Source organism: Drosophila rhopaloa, unplaced genomic scaffold (assembly GCF_018152115.1).
Source record: "Drosophila rhopaloa isolate 14029-0021.01 unplaced genomic scaffold, ASM1815211v1 contig_2, whole genome shotgun sequence".
Taxonomy (NCBI): domain Eukaryota; kingdom Metazoa; phylum Arthropoda; class Insecta; order Diptera; family Drosophilidae; genus Drosophila; species Drosophila rhopaloa.
Window position 1 is genome coordinate 24887537 of NW_025335083.1, and position 18132 is coordinate 24905668.

At 35.7% G+C, this 18132-nt stretch overlaps 5 protein-coding genes across 8 annotated transcripts in view; 2 read left to right on the forward strand and 3 right to left on the reverse strand.

Annotated features, from left to right (window-relative positions):
• Positions 1–4036, reverse strand: part of LOC108047205 (cGMP-dependent protein kinase, isozyme 2 forms cD4/T1/T3A/T3B) — a 33077-nt gene extending 29041 nt beyond the window's left edge. Inside the window, exons 1-2 of one of the 4 annotated variants that reach the window (XM_017127301.1) lie at positions 3927–4036; positions 2329–2636 (exon numbers count right to left, since the gene is read on the reverse strand). The gene's annotated coding sequence lies outside the window, so the exon portion shown is untranslated. Of the gene's footprint in view, positions 1–2328; positions 2754–3753 lie in introns of all 4 variants that reach the window. The other 3 variants (XM_017127302.1, XM_017127304.1, XM_017127303.1) reach the window with 3 other exon arrangements.
• A 1164-nt stretch (positions 4037–5200) lies between these two features.
• On the reverse strand, positions 5201–6194 carry LOC108047201 (accessory gland protein Acp29AB-like). The gene is made up of 2 exons (XM_017127297.1): positions 6003–6194; positions 5201–5943 (listed from the first exon to the last, which is right to left on the reverse strand). The coding sequence occupies exons 1-2, from the start codon at positions 6180–6182 to the stop codon at positions 5254–5256; spliced, it is 870 nt and encodes a 289-aa protein (XP_016982786.1). The 5' UTR covers positions 6183–6194; the 3' UTR covers positions 5201–5253.
• Positions 6195–7597: 1403 nt separating this feature from the next.
• LOC108047180 lies at positions 7598–8329 on the forward strand. Its single transcript, XM_017127276.2, has one exon. It carries the CDS (start codon positions 7598–7600, stop codon positions 8327–8329), a length of 732 nt encoding a protein of 243 aa, XP_016982765.2.
• Positions 8330–9501: 1172 nt separating this feature from the next.
• On the reverse strand, positions 9502–10601 carry LOC108047181 (accessory gland protein Acp29AB-like). Its single transcript, XM_017127277.1, has 3 exons — positions 10403–10601; positions 10254–10340; positions 9502–10194 (listed from the first exon to the last, which is right to left on the reverse strand). Exons 1-3 carry the CDS (start codon positions 10580–10582, stop codon positions 9502–9504), a joined length of 960 nt encoding a protein of 319 aa, XP_016982766.1. The 5' UTR covers positions 10583–10601.
• A 6900-nt stretch (positions 10602–17501) lies between these two features.
• Positions 17502–18132, forward strand: part of LOC108047238 (homeobox protein aristaless) — a 40916-nt gene continuing 40285 nt past the window's right edge. Inside the window, exon 1 of the mRNA XM_017127346.2 lies at positions 17502–18072. The gene's annotated coding sequence lies outside the window, so the exon portion shown is untranslated. The remainder of the gene's footprint in view (positions 18073–18132) is intronic.

The window sequence follows — 18132 nt, forward strand, 5'->3', positions numbered from 1 at the left end:
TACACATCATATTTTTTGAATAGTATATTATTATAACAGCTTTGAAAAAACGATGAAAAAGCTTTCGTATTTAACAAAGCTAAATAAATAAAAGCTTTTTCTGTTAGTGATGACAGTCATAAAGTATATCGATTGAAAGCAAAGTGGATAAACATCCAAATAAAAATCAACAAAAACACAATTTTAAATTTGTATTAATTTTTCTAATAATTTATTGTGCGGAAAGTTTTCAAGTTCAATAAGTATCCCATGAAATATTTATACAATTTCCAAGGAAAATCATTAACAGCTGACCCAAGATCAGAGCGAATGAAAATAATCTAAAGAGGTATTTCATACAAAGAGCTGTTTAATAAAATTCTCTTAAGTAAGAGTATACTTCTCTTCGAGCAAACAAGTTTCATTGATGAAAAATCAAATTGGTGTTAATTTTTTCGCAAACTGATTGGCATGGCTTTTTTCTTTGTCGATTTTAACTGTTAAAAATTTGTCAATTTGACATAAATTTTTTATGCAGCTTACTCAAGTTATTTGCTGCGTGAAATTCGACATGAAAAGGGGCACGTCTTCACAACGAAAAGCTACAGAAATCGTTTACCGGCTAACATTTCAATTTGTTATGGTTGTGGGGATGGTGCTATCATCGGGAGAAAAGAACGCTGAAATGCGAAAATTTGACAAACTGTTTATTTTACGTGCTATAAATGGGCGCAATGGCTTGGCCAAATAATTTGGATAAGAAAACAAAACGAAATTGTTGTTTACTACCAGATAAACAAATTTATTTATTTTAAAATTGTAGGTATAATGATCTTTCTAAGACCAAGAAAAACTTTTAAATGCATAATAAAAGATATAAAAGGATATCAAGTTTTATTACTTCCTTGTCTTGGCATATAGCGTTTGTGCAAATTCAAATTAAATTCTGAAAGGAAAACGCTAAAATATTAAAATATATTTATAGATATTTAATACAAATAAAAGTAATTGTGTTTTTACAATATTATATGTAAAAAATAAAATTTTACTATAACGTATGACTAAGTAAATAAAAATTGCAACGAAGTGTAAATAAAATACTCAGTTACCCAAAAAAAATGGGAAATTATCTAAAGTAAATATAATATTGTTTTTCTGTTGATATTGTATTCAACGGTATATTCGACAATAGAGTTATTCATTCCACACCATATCCCAATCCCAACAAATCCCCCACTTATCACTTAGAGGTTGGGTTAAAAATTTATTACCTTTCTAAACTGGAGTCCAATTTCGTATTGCGACTTAATTTTCAAGAACAGAGGCCTTCCAAAGCCAGCAAAGAAAATTTGCAATTTATTTCTCCCCTTTCGAACAAGTGTTGTGTAACTTCTAGAATTTTCTCCGATAAGAGAAACCTTTCCTTGTAATTAACCAATATATATTTCTACGCTCGAAATCTGCGCAGTTGTAAAACTAAGTCTACACTCCCTCATACCTAAGACCGATCGAAAGCAAATCGCGAAACAACCAGACATTTTAATGGCACAAAGTGGCTGCTATTTTTCACTGTTGGTTTGTTTGTTAAACTTTATGACAAAAAGCTAAAAATAAACTAGCAAACAAAGCAAATAAATAAAACAGCAATACCTAAAACAAAAACTGAGCTTTGTTCCCTGTGATTGTGCAATAAAATAGGAAGGGAATTGCAACGAAATCAGCACATGGAAATATACTGGGACTTCCATTAATTATCTACATAAGTACAAATAATTCCCCGAATCATCCTTGGAATGCCCTTGCGAAGCGAATATTTGCCAGAAAGTTTCTTCAATAATATTGTATGGATGCACGAGTACTGATGTAACTCCTTATTTCAACATTTTCAATAGTACAAACAGCCTAGATAATAAAAAACTGAAATGAGTTTAAAATTGTCATAAGGGATTTCATTATCTTTAAAATCTATTTAAGCACATATTAAAGATACATTTGGCCCTGAACATTTTTTTATAACTATTAAAAAGTTGTTAAGCTTTGCTTAATCTAATCTTTTTAAGATTAAAAAAAATCGAAGTTATAAAATATTTATATTTGATATCTGGAAACTATATTTTATGGTGTAGGGTATAAACAAGGGATACAAAAACCCTGAACCTTAATGATTATTCAAGGCACGGACTAAAGTGACTTAAGGGTAAAAAAAACGGAAAATCGTTCATATTCAAAGGCCAAACGATTGTGCAATCGCAAAATTCGTAGGCGGCATAAATCCATAAATAAACAATAATAAGTAAGCTGTTGTTCAACAAACAGCGGACAGTAATTGCATATTAAAATGGGGCTTACATGTTGGACGAAATGTAAAGAAATTCCAGCGGTGAAGAAAAACTCCCAGAGAATGGATTTTGTTTGTGATCAGCCGGCTTTTGCGAAGAAAGTTTCTCGGTTTCCACTTGATCGCCTCTCACGCTCGCGCACTCTTTAGTTTCCTCGTTAATTCACAGGAAGCACAGAATTAAGGCCGAAAATATTTATACATAAATGAAATGCAGGCGGCACACGAAACTTCGTCATCAATTTAGTTAGCCTGCACTTTTGTTTTCTCGAGTCTTTTCACTTGCGTTTTTATGAAATTGGGCATTCAAATGTAAATGCTATTAGCCGCAGAACAAGAAAGATTGGGAAATGAAGGAGGGGCCGAGGAGAAAGTCTCCGGGAGAACGATCAAAAAACTCTCTTTTTCTCTCGCTCTTTGGTGTTATTGTTATCACCTAAGTAAAGTACAGTAGGATTCAGAAATAAAATTTTAATAAACACTGTAAATGCTAAAGCATTAGAATACCAAATAAGAAGTACAAATTTAGAAAAACTAAAACAATTAATATTTTACAAAAATCAGTTGTTTTACAGCTATTATTCTATTGTTTTTTAAATATTTTTGATTTATCACAAATGTATATTTGTATATATTTCTTATAACACTTTCAGTTAATAAAATTTACAAATTTTCGGTTCACGATCATTAACCCTTCCTTAAACTTTTCTTCCAAGCCCCACTGTATTTTTTACTCTCTCCCTGGCTATCTCGCGTACTACTCTCTCCTTCTTCCTCTTTTGTTTTTAACTTGCTCTCGCGCTCCGCATAGTTTGACATGTTGTTGTTTTCTGCCAGCGTAGCGTAGTTAACTTGAGCGGCAACAACAACAAAAGCAATACTTGTTGCTAAAAATAGAAGCGCGGCGGTGAGACAGAAAACAGAAAAACAGCAGCGGCAGAAAAAAGTATAAAAAAAGCGAAGGCGGCAACGCTCACAAATTAAGAAAAATTGTATATGGCAAGTAAAAAAAACAAAGAGTAACTAACAAAATAAGAAGAGGAGTAGTTACAACAACAATTAAGCTTCTATTATAATATATCAAAGAAAAGCCAATCAGAAGAATGGCGAAAGAAGGAAATGCGACGCAAAAATGCAGTCCAAAGAGAGAGAGAGAGAGAGAGTTTGTTGAAAAATGCAATGGAAGCTTTGATTGATGTCTTGGAAAATGTCCAGTTTATGGGAATTTCGCAAGGAAAATTCGACGAACAGTACGTCATGCTAAAGTGCGAATGAGAGAGAGCAACTAGTAAGTGATTTAACATGCATTTAATTGCAGGCTACATTTTAATCTATTAATTATCCACTAAAAGAGAACCACTCTCCCGCTCTCTTTTGACTTATTCCCCCTCTCCATCCACTCATTTTGAAATCAATTTAACTAAAACTGCAATCACATTTTACGCTTTTCCGAAATTTAGTCAACTTTAACCGTTGCCTTTGCTTTAATAACTTTCTAACGCAAATAGTTGCACATATGCTTGGAAAAACGCTAGTTGTTGCCCTTAGAATTTAGAATTGAGCACAAATGCTAGATCGTACGACTAGCTGAAAAGCAACAACAACTAACCGAGTAGCACGAACACACAAAAACACGCGTAGTTTTAAAAACACCACCGATTCGAATCGCGATGTGAAGCCCGAGAGAGCGCAAAGCAATCTGAGCACTCAGCGCAGCAAGAAAAGTCGGTGGAGCCACAATAAGGAGGGAGAGCCCCAAAGAGAGAGATTGCCAACGAAAGAGAGGACAGAGAGAGCCCCAGATAAACTGTAATCAGCAGCAGGTAGTTCGTGCTTGTACAGTCAGACTCCACTAAGTAGGACTGGAAATAAAATGATGACAAATGCTAAAAGCCATGTATTAACAAATAAATTTTATTTATACCTTTAATGTCTGGTTTGAGAAATGTGCCTTATGTGAGGTCCAATATAAGGTAACATTCAAAAACCTTTATGTTAATACTGCAAATGGTAGATGTTGGTGGCCAATGTATTTATTAAAAAATCAAGAAACTTTTGTTTAAGTTTGGTTATAAGTTTCCAAAATAAAATAATTGTGCAATGTCGATATAGAGAAAAATGGTGATTTTCTTGATATAAGAATTCTACTGAAGTATAGTACTAAATACCATTTACCATTTCATTTTAATTTTAAAGTTACAATAATTTATTTTTGAGTTTCGACCACCCATACCAAAACAAGAATAAGCAAAAAAAAATTTCATTTTTATGAGACTATTAAGAAGAGATCAACACCGAAGCTTTTCAAAAAAGGGATTCCTAAACCGTACCCAGTACGTCTCATTATTTGGAATGGTCCCAAAAGTCTACCTATTCATTATTTATATACCAGGTAAAGTAACATTTAAAAGTTGCCTTTTATTCAGATATTTATGTACAGGTTATAAATGTTGTAAGTATTTAAATATTATTTTGAATAGGAACCCTAAATATTTATTGTTGAAAAAAAGGATTTATTTGCAAATGGTTGTTACTAAGTTTCGTCATCAGCCTGGCAAATGAAATAAAAATAATAACTATGCGGAAATAACTGCATGCATAGTTTTCCGCTGTTGCACACCTTTAAAGAAATGAAAATTCTCTTCTCTTGTGTAGTATTTGGGTTCATAGGGTGCCCAATTCAAAAAGGCTGGCTTACCGGAGGCCAAAGACACAAAGTTGCCCTTTTTTCTGTGATCCTTAATGTCCACCCAATAAATTTTAGGTGAATTGAGTTTAACGCTGAGAGCGTCTCGCAAAATTGCTTCTATTACACTTGCATTTTATTCAGATATTTATTTACATGCTAAAAATGTTGTAAGTATTTAAATATTGTTTTGAGTAAGAAGCCTAAATATTTATTGTTAAAAAAAGGATTTGTTTGCAAATGTTTGTTACTAAATTTCGTCATCAGCCTGGCAAATGAAATTAAGTGGAATCGTACACGGATTTAACAGCATGCATAGTTCTCCGCTGCTGCACACCCCTAAAAAAATGCAATTCTGTTCTGCTTCGAAGTAATAGGGTTCATTGGGTTCCCAATTCAAAAAGGCTGGCTTAGCGGAGGCCAACGACACAAAGTCGCCCTTTTTTTTGTGATCGTTAATGCCTATCCAATAATTTTTATATTGATTGAGTCTATTTCTAAAAGCGTCTAGCTCGTCTTTGTTCTTAAAAGAGGCCAGATGCCCACTCATTTCCCGACAGGTTTTGGAAGCAGTTGTCCAATTTTGAGGATTATTTTCTTCAATGTAAAAATATCTTGAGCCTATCAGCTCGAACTTGGGGGGAATGGCTTTTAGCGAAGTTACTGCCTTTGGCTCCTCTAACTTATTAGATCCCGCTTTTACTTGGTCTTGCATCCTGTCTAATCTCGCGTCAAAGTTAATTTTCAAATCTTCCATCTGTGAAGTGATTCTCTCCTCTTTGTTGGTTAAAACATTTTCCAATTTCTTTAGACCCTCTGTCAGTTGCTTTAGATTTTGTAGACCCTCCGTCTGGGTGTTAATTTTGTCCAAAGTCCCTTTACTGGACACCAGAGTGCTTTCAACCTTGGATAGTGACTCCTGTTGGCTGTGCATCTTGGTCTGCAAATATGGGTAATTACTAGAACACTTGGTTTAGAATGGTCTTTAATTGGACTTACCTCGAAGTCAGCCATTTGATCGTAAAGTGAACCTAATGCTGAAAGGCAAAAAGCACCGCATTGGTGAGGTGCGTCCTTTAACAGACAAATGGATCCTGGTCCTTCCTGGGAGTTGGCTGGGGATCCATAAAGACCCAGAACAACAAATGAACACAATATAAAACTGGTGAAATTGAGCATATTGCGTTTAAGTGACCATTCCAAGACGAAAGTCTTTTAAGAACTGATTCTTTACTTCTTCGCCGACGTATGAAGACATCTTCGACACTGACTGGTTTATTAAAATGATTGGCATTAATAAATGGTCAGCCCTAAAAATAAATTTTCTTCATATTTGGCTATTAAAAATGATCCTGCGTTTATTGGCATTTACTCTTTCTAAAAATATTTGATGCGAGTACTTTGCCTACTACAAAACACTTACGTTGATTGACACTAAAATGTAATAAAATTATTGCTTTTAGTTTTAAATTCTATTCAAAGTCTATATCAACTTTGTTTTTAAAAAGTAAACAAATTATGTGGTGATGAAGTTTTAAATAAAAAACCATTATTTTAAAACATTTAAAAAAAAAATTGTGTACATGATGGAAATTCAAATTATTTTTTAATATGTATCACGGATTATGTGAACTTTACTTTTGTCTGCTTAAATGTCTTAAAATACGGTAGATCGCATGAAATAAGTTGATTTGATTTTTCTGCCTTGCTAAAAATTCTTTCAGATTAGGCGAAACTAATCGATTGTATCAATCACGGCGAATGTGGATAATATTACCAGTGTATGCTGTCATCTGGAATATCGGTCAAGATCGGTTATTTTTCAATTTATTCCGTGTTATTAACTGGCATTTAAGGATTAATTTGTGCTGTAAATTAAAGTCACGCTTGCTTGAGGTGTTAATTTATTATTAATTTCTTAAAATTAGGATGATGTGTGGAGCTAGTTAGGTTAGAAATAAGAGAACACAAATAAGAGTTTAAATTTGTAATATTAAGTTGATCATAAGTTCGTCTTATCGAGTCTTTTGTTCTTTTTTTTACAGATTATAATTGGTTTCTGGAACAATACTCCCAAACAGCCACACTTAGAAATAAATTTAGCGTTGTTTTAAATGAATATATTGACTAATAAACTGAATAGTGGCAAGGGTATATAGAGGTTATGTACTAAAAACTGCACTTAGAAAAATTATATTATTTTTTAACAAAATATATCTCATTTATTTAATAATTTTTAATAATAAATATCATTTTGTTACCACAAATTTTTCTAAAGTTAATGTTCTTATTCAAATTATTGATTATCAATACATGAATATATTTTTATATGAAAAAGTTAAGCACCAGAAGTTTAAAATGAATTGAAACCGTATCTAGCTGAAATTAATAGGATATCCATGAAAAATAATATTTTTTTTGACTGTAACATTTTTTGAATGATCATGTGCAAGAGTAAGGTCCATTTGGCAATTAATGCCAACAATTTAATCGAATCATTGTCGACAGCAGCGAATATATTTTCAAAAATCAGCGAATGAGTGGACAGTCAGTTCCTTCAAGACTTTCGACTTGATAGGTCATTCAGTAGCAGTATGCTCAAGATCACCACTTTTATATTGTGGTTGCTTGTGGCCCAGGATCTTTATGGATCCCCAGCGGAATCCCAGGAAAATTCGCGATCCGTTTGCCTTCTTAAGGACGCACCAAACCAATGCGGATCGTTTTGCCTTTCAGCACTAGGTCCACTCTATGATCACATGGCTAAGTTCAAGCTTGTCTTAAACGCGAAACTGGAAAGTCAGCAGAAAAGCTTTGATGCGAGATTAGAACGCATCCAAAATACGCTGATGTCGGTCGTGAATAAATTGGAACAAGGCTTAGTCATTAATACACCCAGCACCAATTCACTCGGTCAAAAGGACGAGAATAGTGTAAGAAGCGTCCATCCGAATTTGGAGAAGATCCTTGAAAGATACTTCTATATTGAAGAAAATGTTATGAAAAATTTCACTGATGCTGAGGACAGATGTCGCCAAATGGGAGGACATCTAGCCTCTTTTCAAAACGAGAAGGAGTTGAACGCCATTGTTCCGAAACTTCTGCATAATGTGCATTACTTTCTGGGCAACAACGATAGGGCCAAAAAAGGCGACTTAGTGTCCATGGCCTCCGGCAAACGCTCTTCATTTTATAAGTGGCATCTGAATGAACCCCATTCCCAAAACGAAAATGAGAACTGCGTTGGAATTTATTCGGGTCTCATGGCAATGTTAAATTGTAGATATAAAAAATTGTTCATTTGCCAGGCAGATGAAAACATTTAGACAAAGAAAATAAAAAACACAGTCAGTTAGATAATTGACATCTGATTTGGAATACATAATATTCCACCAATATCACCGTTAAAAGTTTGGGATAAATTTACTTTTTTTCCACTTGAATTGCGATATAATATATCAAATACACAATATAAAATATGCTTGTCAGTGTCTAATAAAATTTATCAACAAAAAAAAACCTACTACACGTTTCTTTATTGGATTTTTCAGATACGACCTCGCCTTACACATATAAATAATTAAAATAACAACATAAATTAAAGTTAAAATCATTTTTCTTTTCATATGATTGCGGTTTCTTTGGTTTGACTTTAATAATTAAAATGTCATTTATTCAAATTTATAGTTTAAGTTTGAGGCGTTGCGCAATGATCTTTAAGTTTTCAATATAAATTACTCGTACAATCTATGTACATAGAGTCGATATTAAATATGTGATTTTCTTGATATTAGAATTCTACAGAAGGTTATTTTTGAGTTTTAACGTATCGGTTGTCAAACACCAAAATAAGCAAAAAGTAATTTCATTTTCATAACAAAACTTACTAATTCCTATGGGGAAGGAACACCGAAACTCTTGCCATTTGAAAAAAGGGATGCCTAAGTAGTACACAGCACGCCTCATTATTTTGGATAGTCGCAAAGTCTACAGAAGAATTTAATACAGGCATAAACAAATCCTTATTTATATTCCAGGTAAAGTTGCATGTACATTTTTTCAGGTATAAATTTACTAAATTTCGTCATCAGCCTCACAAATGTCAATGTGAGCTACACAGAGCTAAAAACATGGCGATACCTTGTCCGTTTGTTTTAGGTGATTGATTTTCCATTTAAAAAAGCCTGGCCTACCGGAGGCCAAAGACACAAAGTTGCCGTTAATGCCCAGCCAATAAATTTTAGATGGACTGAGTTTAACGCTGATAGCGTGTAGCTCGTCTTCGTTCTTAATGGAGGCCAGATGACCACCCATTTCCCGACAGGTATTGGCAGCAGTTGTCCAATTTTGACGCAAAGTTGCTTCAATTACACTTGCATTTTATTCAGATATTTATTTATGTTTTAGAAATGTTGTAAGTATTTAAATATTATTTTGAGTAGGAACCCTAAGTATTTATTGTTAAAAAAACAAATCCTTTTTTTGCAAATGTTTGTTACTAAATTTCGTCATCAGCCTGGCAAATGAAATTAAGTGGAATCGTACACGGATTTAACAGCATGCATAGTTCTCCGCTGCTGCACACCCCTAAAAAAATGCAATTCTGTTCTGCTTCGAAGTAATAGGGTTCATAGGGTGCCCAATTCAAAAAGGCTGGCTTACCGGAGGCCAACGACACAAAGTCGCCTTTTTCTTTGTGATCGTTAATGCCTATCCAATATCTATAATATCGATGGAGTCTATCTTTAAGAGCGTCTAGCTCGTCTTCTTTCTTAAAGGAGGCCAGATGACCTCCCATTTCCCGACAGGTATTGGCAGCAGTTGTCCAATTTTGAGGATTATTTTCTTCAATGTAAAAATATCTTGAGCCTATCAGCTCAAACTTGGGGGGAATGGCTTTTAGCGAAGTTCCTGCCTTTGGCTCCTCTAACTTATTAGATCCCGCTTTTACTTGGTCTTGCATCCTGTCTAACCTCGCGTCAAAGTTCTTTCTCAGATCTTCCATCTGTGAAGCGATTCTCTCCTCTTTGTTGGTTAAAACATTTTCCAATTTATTCAGACCCTCCGTCAATTGTTTTTGACCTTGTTGTAGACCTTCCATCTGGATGTTAATTTGGTCCCAAGTCCCTTTACTGGACACCAGAGTACTTTCAACTTTGAATAGCGACTCCTGTTGGCTGTGCATCTTGGTCTGCAAATATGGGTAATTACTAGAACACTTGGTTTAGAATGGTCTTTAATTGGACTTACCTTGAAGTCAGCCATTTGATCGTAAATTGAACCATCCATCTGGGTGTTCATTTGGACCAGAGAACTTTCAACCTTGGATATTGACTTCTGAAAAGTTTTTGTTGGCAATGCAGAATAGTTGGTTGTGAATGATCTTTAATTGGACTTACCTTAAAGGCAGCCATTTGATTGTAAAGTGAACCTAATGCTGAAAGGCAAAAAGCACCGCATTGGTGAGGTGCGTCCTTTAACAGACAAATGGATCCTGGTCTTTCCTGGGAGTTGGCTGGGGATCCATAAAGACCCAGAACAACAAAAGAACACAATATAAAACTGGTGAAATTCAGCATACTGCGTTTGAGTGACCAATCCAAGACGAAAGTCTTTTAAGAACTGATTCTCTACTTCTTCGCCGACGTATGAAGACATCTTCGACACTGACTGGTTTATTAAAATGATTGGCATTAATAGAAGGTCAGCCCTGAAAATAAATTTTCTTCACATTTGGCTATTAAAAATGATCCTGCATTAATTGGCATTTACTCTTTCTAAAAATATTTGATTCGAGTACTTTGACTACTACAAAACACTTAAGTTGATTGAAAATAAAGTTCAATAAAAGTATTTTGCTTTTAGCTAAAAATAGTTTTAGCAAATTTAACAAATTTAATTGTCATGAAGTTTTGAGTAAATAAAATTATTTATACTTTATAATTATATTAACACAATAAAAAAAATTTTAAATGATTACTGGCGAACTGTTTAGCTTACAATTTTGTGTTTACTTTTAGAACTAGGAGCATCCAGCGCCACTTTCAGCAATGTAAAATGTGTTTGCTTTTGGAACTACTCTGAAATTTTATTTAGCGCCATTTGTTATTGTGTTGGTTGTGATTGGAAGTAGTTGTTAGTGGGCGTGCCTTATTTTTTAAATGGATTCCTATCGTATTCCAGCCATTTTATGCTCATAATTGGAGGCGGAGTTTAAAGAGAGAAAAATTACCCAAATGGGAATTTAATACTGGGAAATTATGCAATCGTTTTTGAAATATGTACAAAACTCGAGAACGTTTTAAGAAATCGCTTTGTCCGTTAACTTTATAATTTAAATCAAATGTTGCGAAAAAAAACTGCGTCATAAGATTATAAACACTTTCTCCACTTTTATATGTAAAAACAGTTAACGAATGTACAATTAATTTATGTACAATTTGTTGGAATTGTTGAATCAAACAGTTACCACAATTAGGATGTATTTCAATAACTAAGCTCAAAAAAATATAATTTTATTAGAAATGTATAAGATTTTAAAGAAAATTTTCTTGAATCTAGTAAAATACCAAGGATCCTTGAGCTCAGTTTTTCCCTTAAGGAGGCGTTTCAAACTTGAGAGCGCCCACCCCCAGTATTTTCCCACCCTCTCTCCAATGCTCTCATCCACTTTTCTCCCCTTCTGTCGCTGCTGCAGTCGACGTCGAAGGCAGAAAGAGAGAGAGAGAGAGAGACTGGGGGAAAGCAAAAAAGGAGGATGGGAACGGAGAAAAGGGGGAGGAGAAAGTTGAGGAAAAGTGAGGCGGCAGCAAAAGTTGATTAGATGGATTTCGTTTGGTTTTTGTGTTTTTAATCACACACCAATTTCATTTATTAAATCTTCGCATCAGCATTTCATTTCTCGCATTCCCCTTCTATCTTTTTCCTCTCTCTGTCTCTTTCTCTTGGGGAGTGCTTTTCTTTTTTGGCTTTGCGACGGCATTTTTGTTTTTGCTTTACTGCTGTTTTTGCTGGTTCGGCTTTCTCTTTTTCCCACACACTTGTTTGTTTATTTCTTGTTTTCTCTTTCGCTCATTGTCACGAGCAATTTGACTCTCTCCCTCCCTGATCCACTCATCCCCCCTCTTTTCCTCTTTTGGCCCAGGCAAAACTTTTTGCAAAATGAAATTGTTTTCGTATTAACAATTTCATTAAAATTAAATTACTTTTATTATTCCGACAGAATCAGACGAACAACAGGAGAAAAAAGTCAGACTTCACCTTTCACCCCTCTCCCATTTCACCCCCTTTTTCCACCCCCACTCTACATAAGGCCAAAAGCTTGGCGTCTGTTTTCTTTAGCTGTCAAACAAATTAATTGCGCTTTTAATTGATTTCGTTGGTTTTTGAGGGAGAAAGCGACAGAAGAATCTGTAAAAAGAGTTCGAGAAGAAAAATATCATCTATGTTTTAAATATTTTCCTGGTATCAGAAGAACTTCTGGAAAATCTTATATTATTTTATCATATCATATTAATATTACACATTATTGTTACTTTTCATTCATAATATTACTTAACGTTGAAAAGATTTTGTATCAGTGTAATTTAAAAATACTGCTCAGTTCTTGTTTTGAAACTTTATTACTAGTTTTTGAAAGGAAATGTAATTGTACTATTTTGAAAATGACCCTTTAAGAATAATAATACACTTATTTAAAATTGATAATCCCAGCCTTTACATTAATTAAAGTAAGAACAAAATCCAAAAACAATAAATGAAATGGTGTTATTTTATTCACTCCAAAAATTGTATTGTATGTAATGCGAATAATATTTCTTTTTTGCAAAGAACCACTTATTGCGTGCAATAAAAACAAAAACAAATAATACCCGTCGTAAAAAAGAAATTCGACACTTATGTACAGCCGTATAATAAATAAAATATCATAAATACGATACCATCCACTTGTCTCTCCGCATTTCCGAATAAATAACTTTGAATAGGCTCCATTCCATATCCTTTTGGGCCGCAGGTCCTTTCACTCTAATTCTGTTTAGCCATTTATTTTATTTAGGCATTTCATAGAACGATTACCATTCCACACCGCCTTTTCCCATTTTTATTCCCAAATTGTAGTCGAAGACATCCTCCAAATGGATTCATCTGAAGCTCTCTGTTAGCTTCTTTTAGCCAAATGATGCGTAGGCCATAAAACCGAAAGGGCAACGATGGAGTCTTGGCCATTTGGTTAGGCGGTGGGCGTGCCTCCTGCCCTTTACCCATTCCATCGGCCAAAAGAATATATTTACACTGGTGAAAAGAAAGACTTCATTATTTTGAGTTCATATAATGTTAAAGTGGTGATTGTATTATAAAAAGAAAGTCAAAGATGATATATTGTTGTTGTTTATATAGAATTTTAAATTTAGTTATTTAACAGGTTTATATTTCTAAAATCCAAGTTTTTTTTTTAATTTATGATAAGGTTTTACAATACTTACATTTAAACATGAAATAAAAAGAAATACGTATATATCAACTTTATATATATTAAATGTAGATATTGTACTCTTATTGATTTTACAATATTGAAAATAAGCAATATTATGTTATTTTCTTTTGTGCATGAAACAATTTTTGATGGCGCCAATAAATTGTTGGGGCTGTTTTTATGCCTACGAATGCGAGTTGAAATGTCGCATCATAAATAAACGGGAATCGTTTTCGGGAGTTAGGTGACGAAGGGGTCGGGAGGTTGAGGACTAAGCGGTAAGGGTTGCTTTTTGAGAAAGAGAAGTGGCCTTCAAATAAACCGCAATGCAATTTGGCCTAAAAGAAGTTAATAAAATTTCGGTCAACGGAGAGGGAAGAGTTTGGTTGATTTTTTGGAGTGGTTCCTCGGAAGGCTTTTGTACGTTTAATTCCAAAGGCGCATTCAAAACAGAAAAGGGATTTTCGAAAATTGAGTCCTGATGTTTGAAAACTGAAAACCTATTTTATTTCTTAACAGGTTTCTACAAAAATGGTAAATAAAGCTTTTTGTTAAGTCTCTAATGTTTATAAGCCTACGAATAATATTTTTTTTTGATACCTTAAATATGTTTAGTTTTAAGCCGATCACCTAAATTTTTAGTCATTTTTTCTAACTTTGTTTGTGATCTGATGAAGTTTTGTAGGGTTTTTTAAGACCCAAAACTCCTCTGGTTTACGCCCCTTCTGCCTGTCATCTCGCTCCCCCAGTTCGCGCTTTCAGGAGGCTATTCATTTTCGGAGGCTGCGCCATTTTGGCTTGGAAAATTTATAAACGTAATTGAGAAGCCTTCGCCGCAGCACATTTTCGACCCCCCATTTTCCCACCCCCATTTTTCGCCACCCAACTGGCCGCACGTAAAATGCATTAACTGCTGCTTCTGGCTTCGTCCTGGTCCCGGATCAGGATCCGGATCCGGATCCGGTTACAGCTACGGGTTTTCACTCCTGGCAAGAGTCCGAGGCACTCGCAATTTGGTTTTCGAAAAATAAGCAATTTGTAAATTGAAAATGCCCGTTCCAGGGGCTTGAAAAGGGGGTTTTGAGGGGCGAAATTGCAGTTACATGCGGCCATTTACTAAGTGGGCGGTGGGCGGTGGGCGGCCGAGGGCGTGGCAGGCTAGAGCTGACTTCGCGGAAGCTGGAAATTAATTATTTGCCATTAAGGCTAAGTAGATGATATAAAAAGTGGCAGAAAAGCGTGCTCTGTTGGAGTTGCAAAAACTGGAGGACAAGGGGAAAATGGGTGGAATAGTGGAGGTAGCAGTGCTATTGGGGGAGGGGTGGGTATTTCTCCCCATGGTGGGGCCCAGCAATTTAGACAGTCAAGTGGCCATATAAATTACATAAATTTCACCCTGGAACTGCCAGGCACCAAGAAAATGGAGGAAAAAGGATAATAAATAAGAACTGAAGTAGAAAATGAAGAAAATTCGTAGAAGGCCGTGGCTGGTCATTCGCTTAGGTAGTTAATAAACGCTTTTCTACTAAGTGATTTAAAGAAAATCACATTTTTTTCTTAATATAAATTAACATTTATAATGTTATTATTTGTTATATAAAACATCTTGAAAAATATCAAAAACAATTACAGTTTTATAAATACAAAGGTCTATAGCATTGGTGTAAATTCACAAGTAATTTCGTGAAAACACTTAAAAGCGTTTTTTAAATTAAATAATTTAAGCTAATTAACACATTTAAAAGCTTAGGTGTCCGATTACCAACAGCTTTATGGTCCAGAAAAGGTCGAAAAAACCTCACCCCGAAGTGGAAAATGCAACATGAGAGCTAGAACTAGTTGCAATGGCAGGAAAAATCTATTTTCTTCACCGAACCGCAGGCACTCACCTGCCAAAGAAACAGGCGTTAGTAGCGCAGTGCCACGCCTTCTCCCTGGCGTCCAAAACGAATCCCAGACTCATCTATTATGGAGCAAGTAATTCCACTAAAACGAACCAACCAAGAAAAGCCCCGAAAAATGAAGAGGGAGTGGAAAATAAATACAATCAAAGAGGACAAAACAAAATTTGAGCGCAAAATGAAATGAAATTCGGATTGGAAATGAAACTAAAATACAAACTAATGATGGCGGAATGAAGTGGGGGTCTCGGGGGCGGAAGCCCAGAGGTTGTGGGTGGTTGGGGATGAAAGCTAACAATAGACAAAGTCATAAATCAGGGCGCCAAATTGCGGGCCTGACAGGCTTTCCCAAAAGAAAGGGGCGGGTATCCTGGGGAAAGGACGTAGGGAGAGCTTGAAGAAACTGAATAGTTATCCAGCACACCAAAAACGAGGAGGAGTTAAGAACACTAAAAACAACCATTCAAAAACTAGTAAAAACTGTTCAGATACTGAGCTGAGTTGGTTGAAAAGCTAATTTATTTTCGCAAGTTATAATTCCCAACTTGAAAATACCAACAAACATATAATTTTTTTATGAATCCGCTGCGAAATCATACTAATAGGCAACAGTAAATTTAATCAAGCTGTACTAAATGTGATATTTGTAGCTTTAATATTTAAATATTAATATTTTACATTCTTTTATTATCATTCCTTAAGCCTTAATACTGGAGAGAGACATTATCGCCTAAATAGCAAGTAAATAACAACGAAATAAATGGGGTAGTAAGCCAAAAATAGAATATTATTAGGAAAAAAGCATTAAGATATCTTGGAGGAGAATTTAATTTCGCTTAATACTAAGACATTACTTTCACATTGCTAGTTTTGGTGTTTAAACAATGATTAATAAATCAATGAATATTTAAATTAGATTTAATTTGTAGCTCTTTCTGATGTTTTTTTATTTCAGTGCACAAAAAGGCAAAATAGGGACTGCAGGAGGCAGCAAATTCATTTCGTAATTGTGGCCAACGATCCAAGGGAGGAAGAGGGCGGCGGGGGTCTTGAGGTCTAGGGGGCGGGGGCGGTAGCCGGAGGACAGTTAGAGGAGCCCATTCAGGCAAACAATAATAAATGGGATCCAAGATGGCGTCACTGGGTTTGGGAATTGCGATTATATGGGGTGTATTTTTGGGGGTGGGTAGAGGGGGCGCCACTTGGGTTAGGCTCATAATAAATTAACTGAAATTCACTTAGTTATTTATTTTTTTTGTCCGACAAGATGAGAAATTAATCTAAATAAATTGAGTTGTCAAGTGAGGAAAAAAGAGAACAAGTTCTGAGGGGGGGTAAAAAATGATACGCCAAATAAATACCAACGGTGAGTAATCGTTTTCGTATTGTTACTGCAATTTGTGCTATAGCTTCCGCTTCCTTCGAAGAACACCCAAAGCACAAAAGCTTTGTCTTCTTCTTCCCGTAACCCCCCACTTTCTTCCCGTATCTTTCCTTTTGCCCCACACATTCACCACACTTAACGATGAAAATCCAATTTAAGGCTGCCTCAGTTGTTTGCGCTCTCTTTCCCCCTTGGGGTTAGTCCCGTCTCTCTCTCTCCCTCTCTTTCCCCCTCTCGCCTGCCACCTAAATAAAGTGTAATAAAATAAAGTAGATAGGGATAAGAGTAGATAGGGATATTAGGAACCCGAGAGCCCCCTGCAATGTATTTGTTGCTTTTGCAGCTCTCCATGCCGAAAATTCAATTTCCACAATGAAAATGCGCGAGAAAATTGTCTTACATACAGAGAAAGTGGGAGCATGGGGGAGGTGGGTGTGACCGAGCGAGATGGGTATATGTCTCCGAATAACTGTGCTTTGGTTTGCTGACTGAGCGGCGCTTGCGCCAACAAAAATAACGGGAAATGGCAAAGGCGGCGCTTAGGGGCAAAAACAAATCCCACCCCCCTCACACTCTCCCTTTCCCGTTCTCTCCATATTCCTCCTTCTCTTTCCCACCCGCAGCCATCTTTCTGCCGGCGCAGATCTAATTTGCCGACGACTGCGCTGCCCTCGCCGACTGCGCTGTCGACGTTGCGACTGCGGCAAGCCCCGTTAGATCACTCGCATTCTGACGTTCCACGCGGTCGGTTCAGCACCATCCACCCTATATACATACTATACTATATAGAGCACAGTAAAGCCCTCCTGAAAATACGTAATAACCAACTGGATTAAACGACATATTGATATCTTTGAAGGACGCCTTTCCGCCGGCAAAACGGTTCCCGATAAAAACTCTTTTCCCCAAAAAGAACTTCAGTGTCCTTCAAGGGTTAACTACTTCAAGATCCTTCAGTGCAAACCCCACCTGTGTGTGTTCTTAACCGAAAACTAACTCCTTTTTTCGGCCTATTACCTCTCAGATTGAGTGTGTAATTTGCGGAGGAATCTTAAACTTTTCCCGACATCCTTTGTGATTCCTCCACATCCTTGTTAAGAACTTTTGAGCCAACTTCCTGCAAAGTGTTTAGACGCTCGAGAAAACTTTCGCACCTTTGTCTTACGTGAGTTCGTGCTGTGAAAATTGCAGAAAAGTTCAACTCAAACGTAGCTCAGAGCTAAAAACCTAATAAAAACAAAAGCGGCAAAGGATTTTCTTCTGTGACACGCTTGAAGTATTGCTGCCAAAATTTTCACGGACGGAAATAAGGTGAGTTGAGCTAATGATATGAAAAACATGTTAATTTTTTGATATTGTTACTGGGTATAT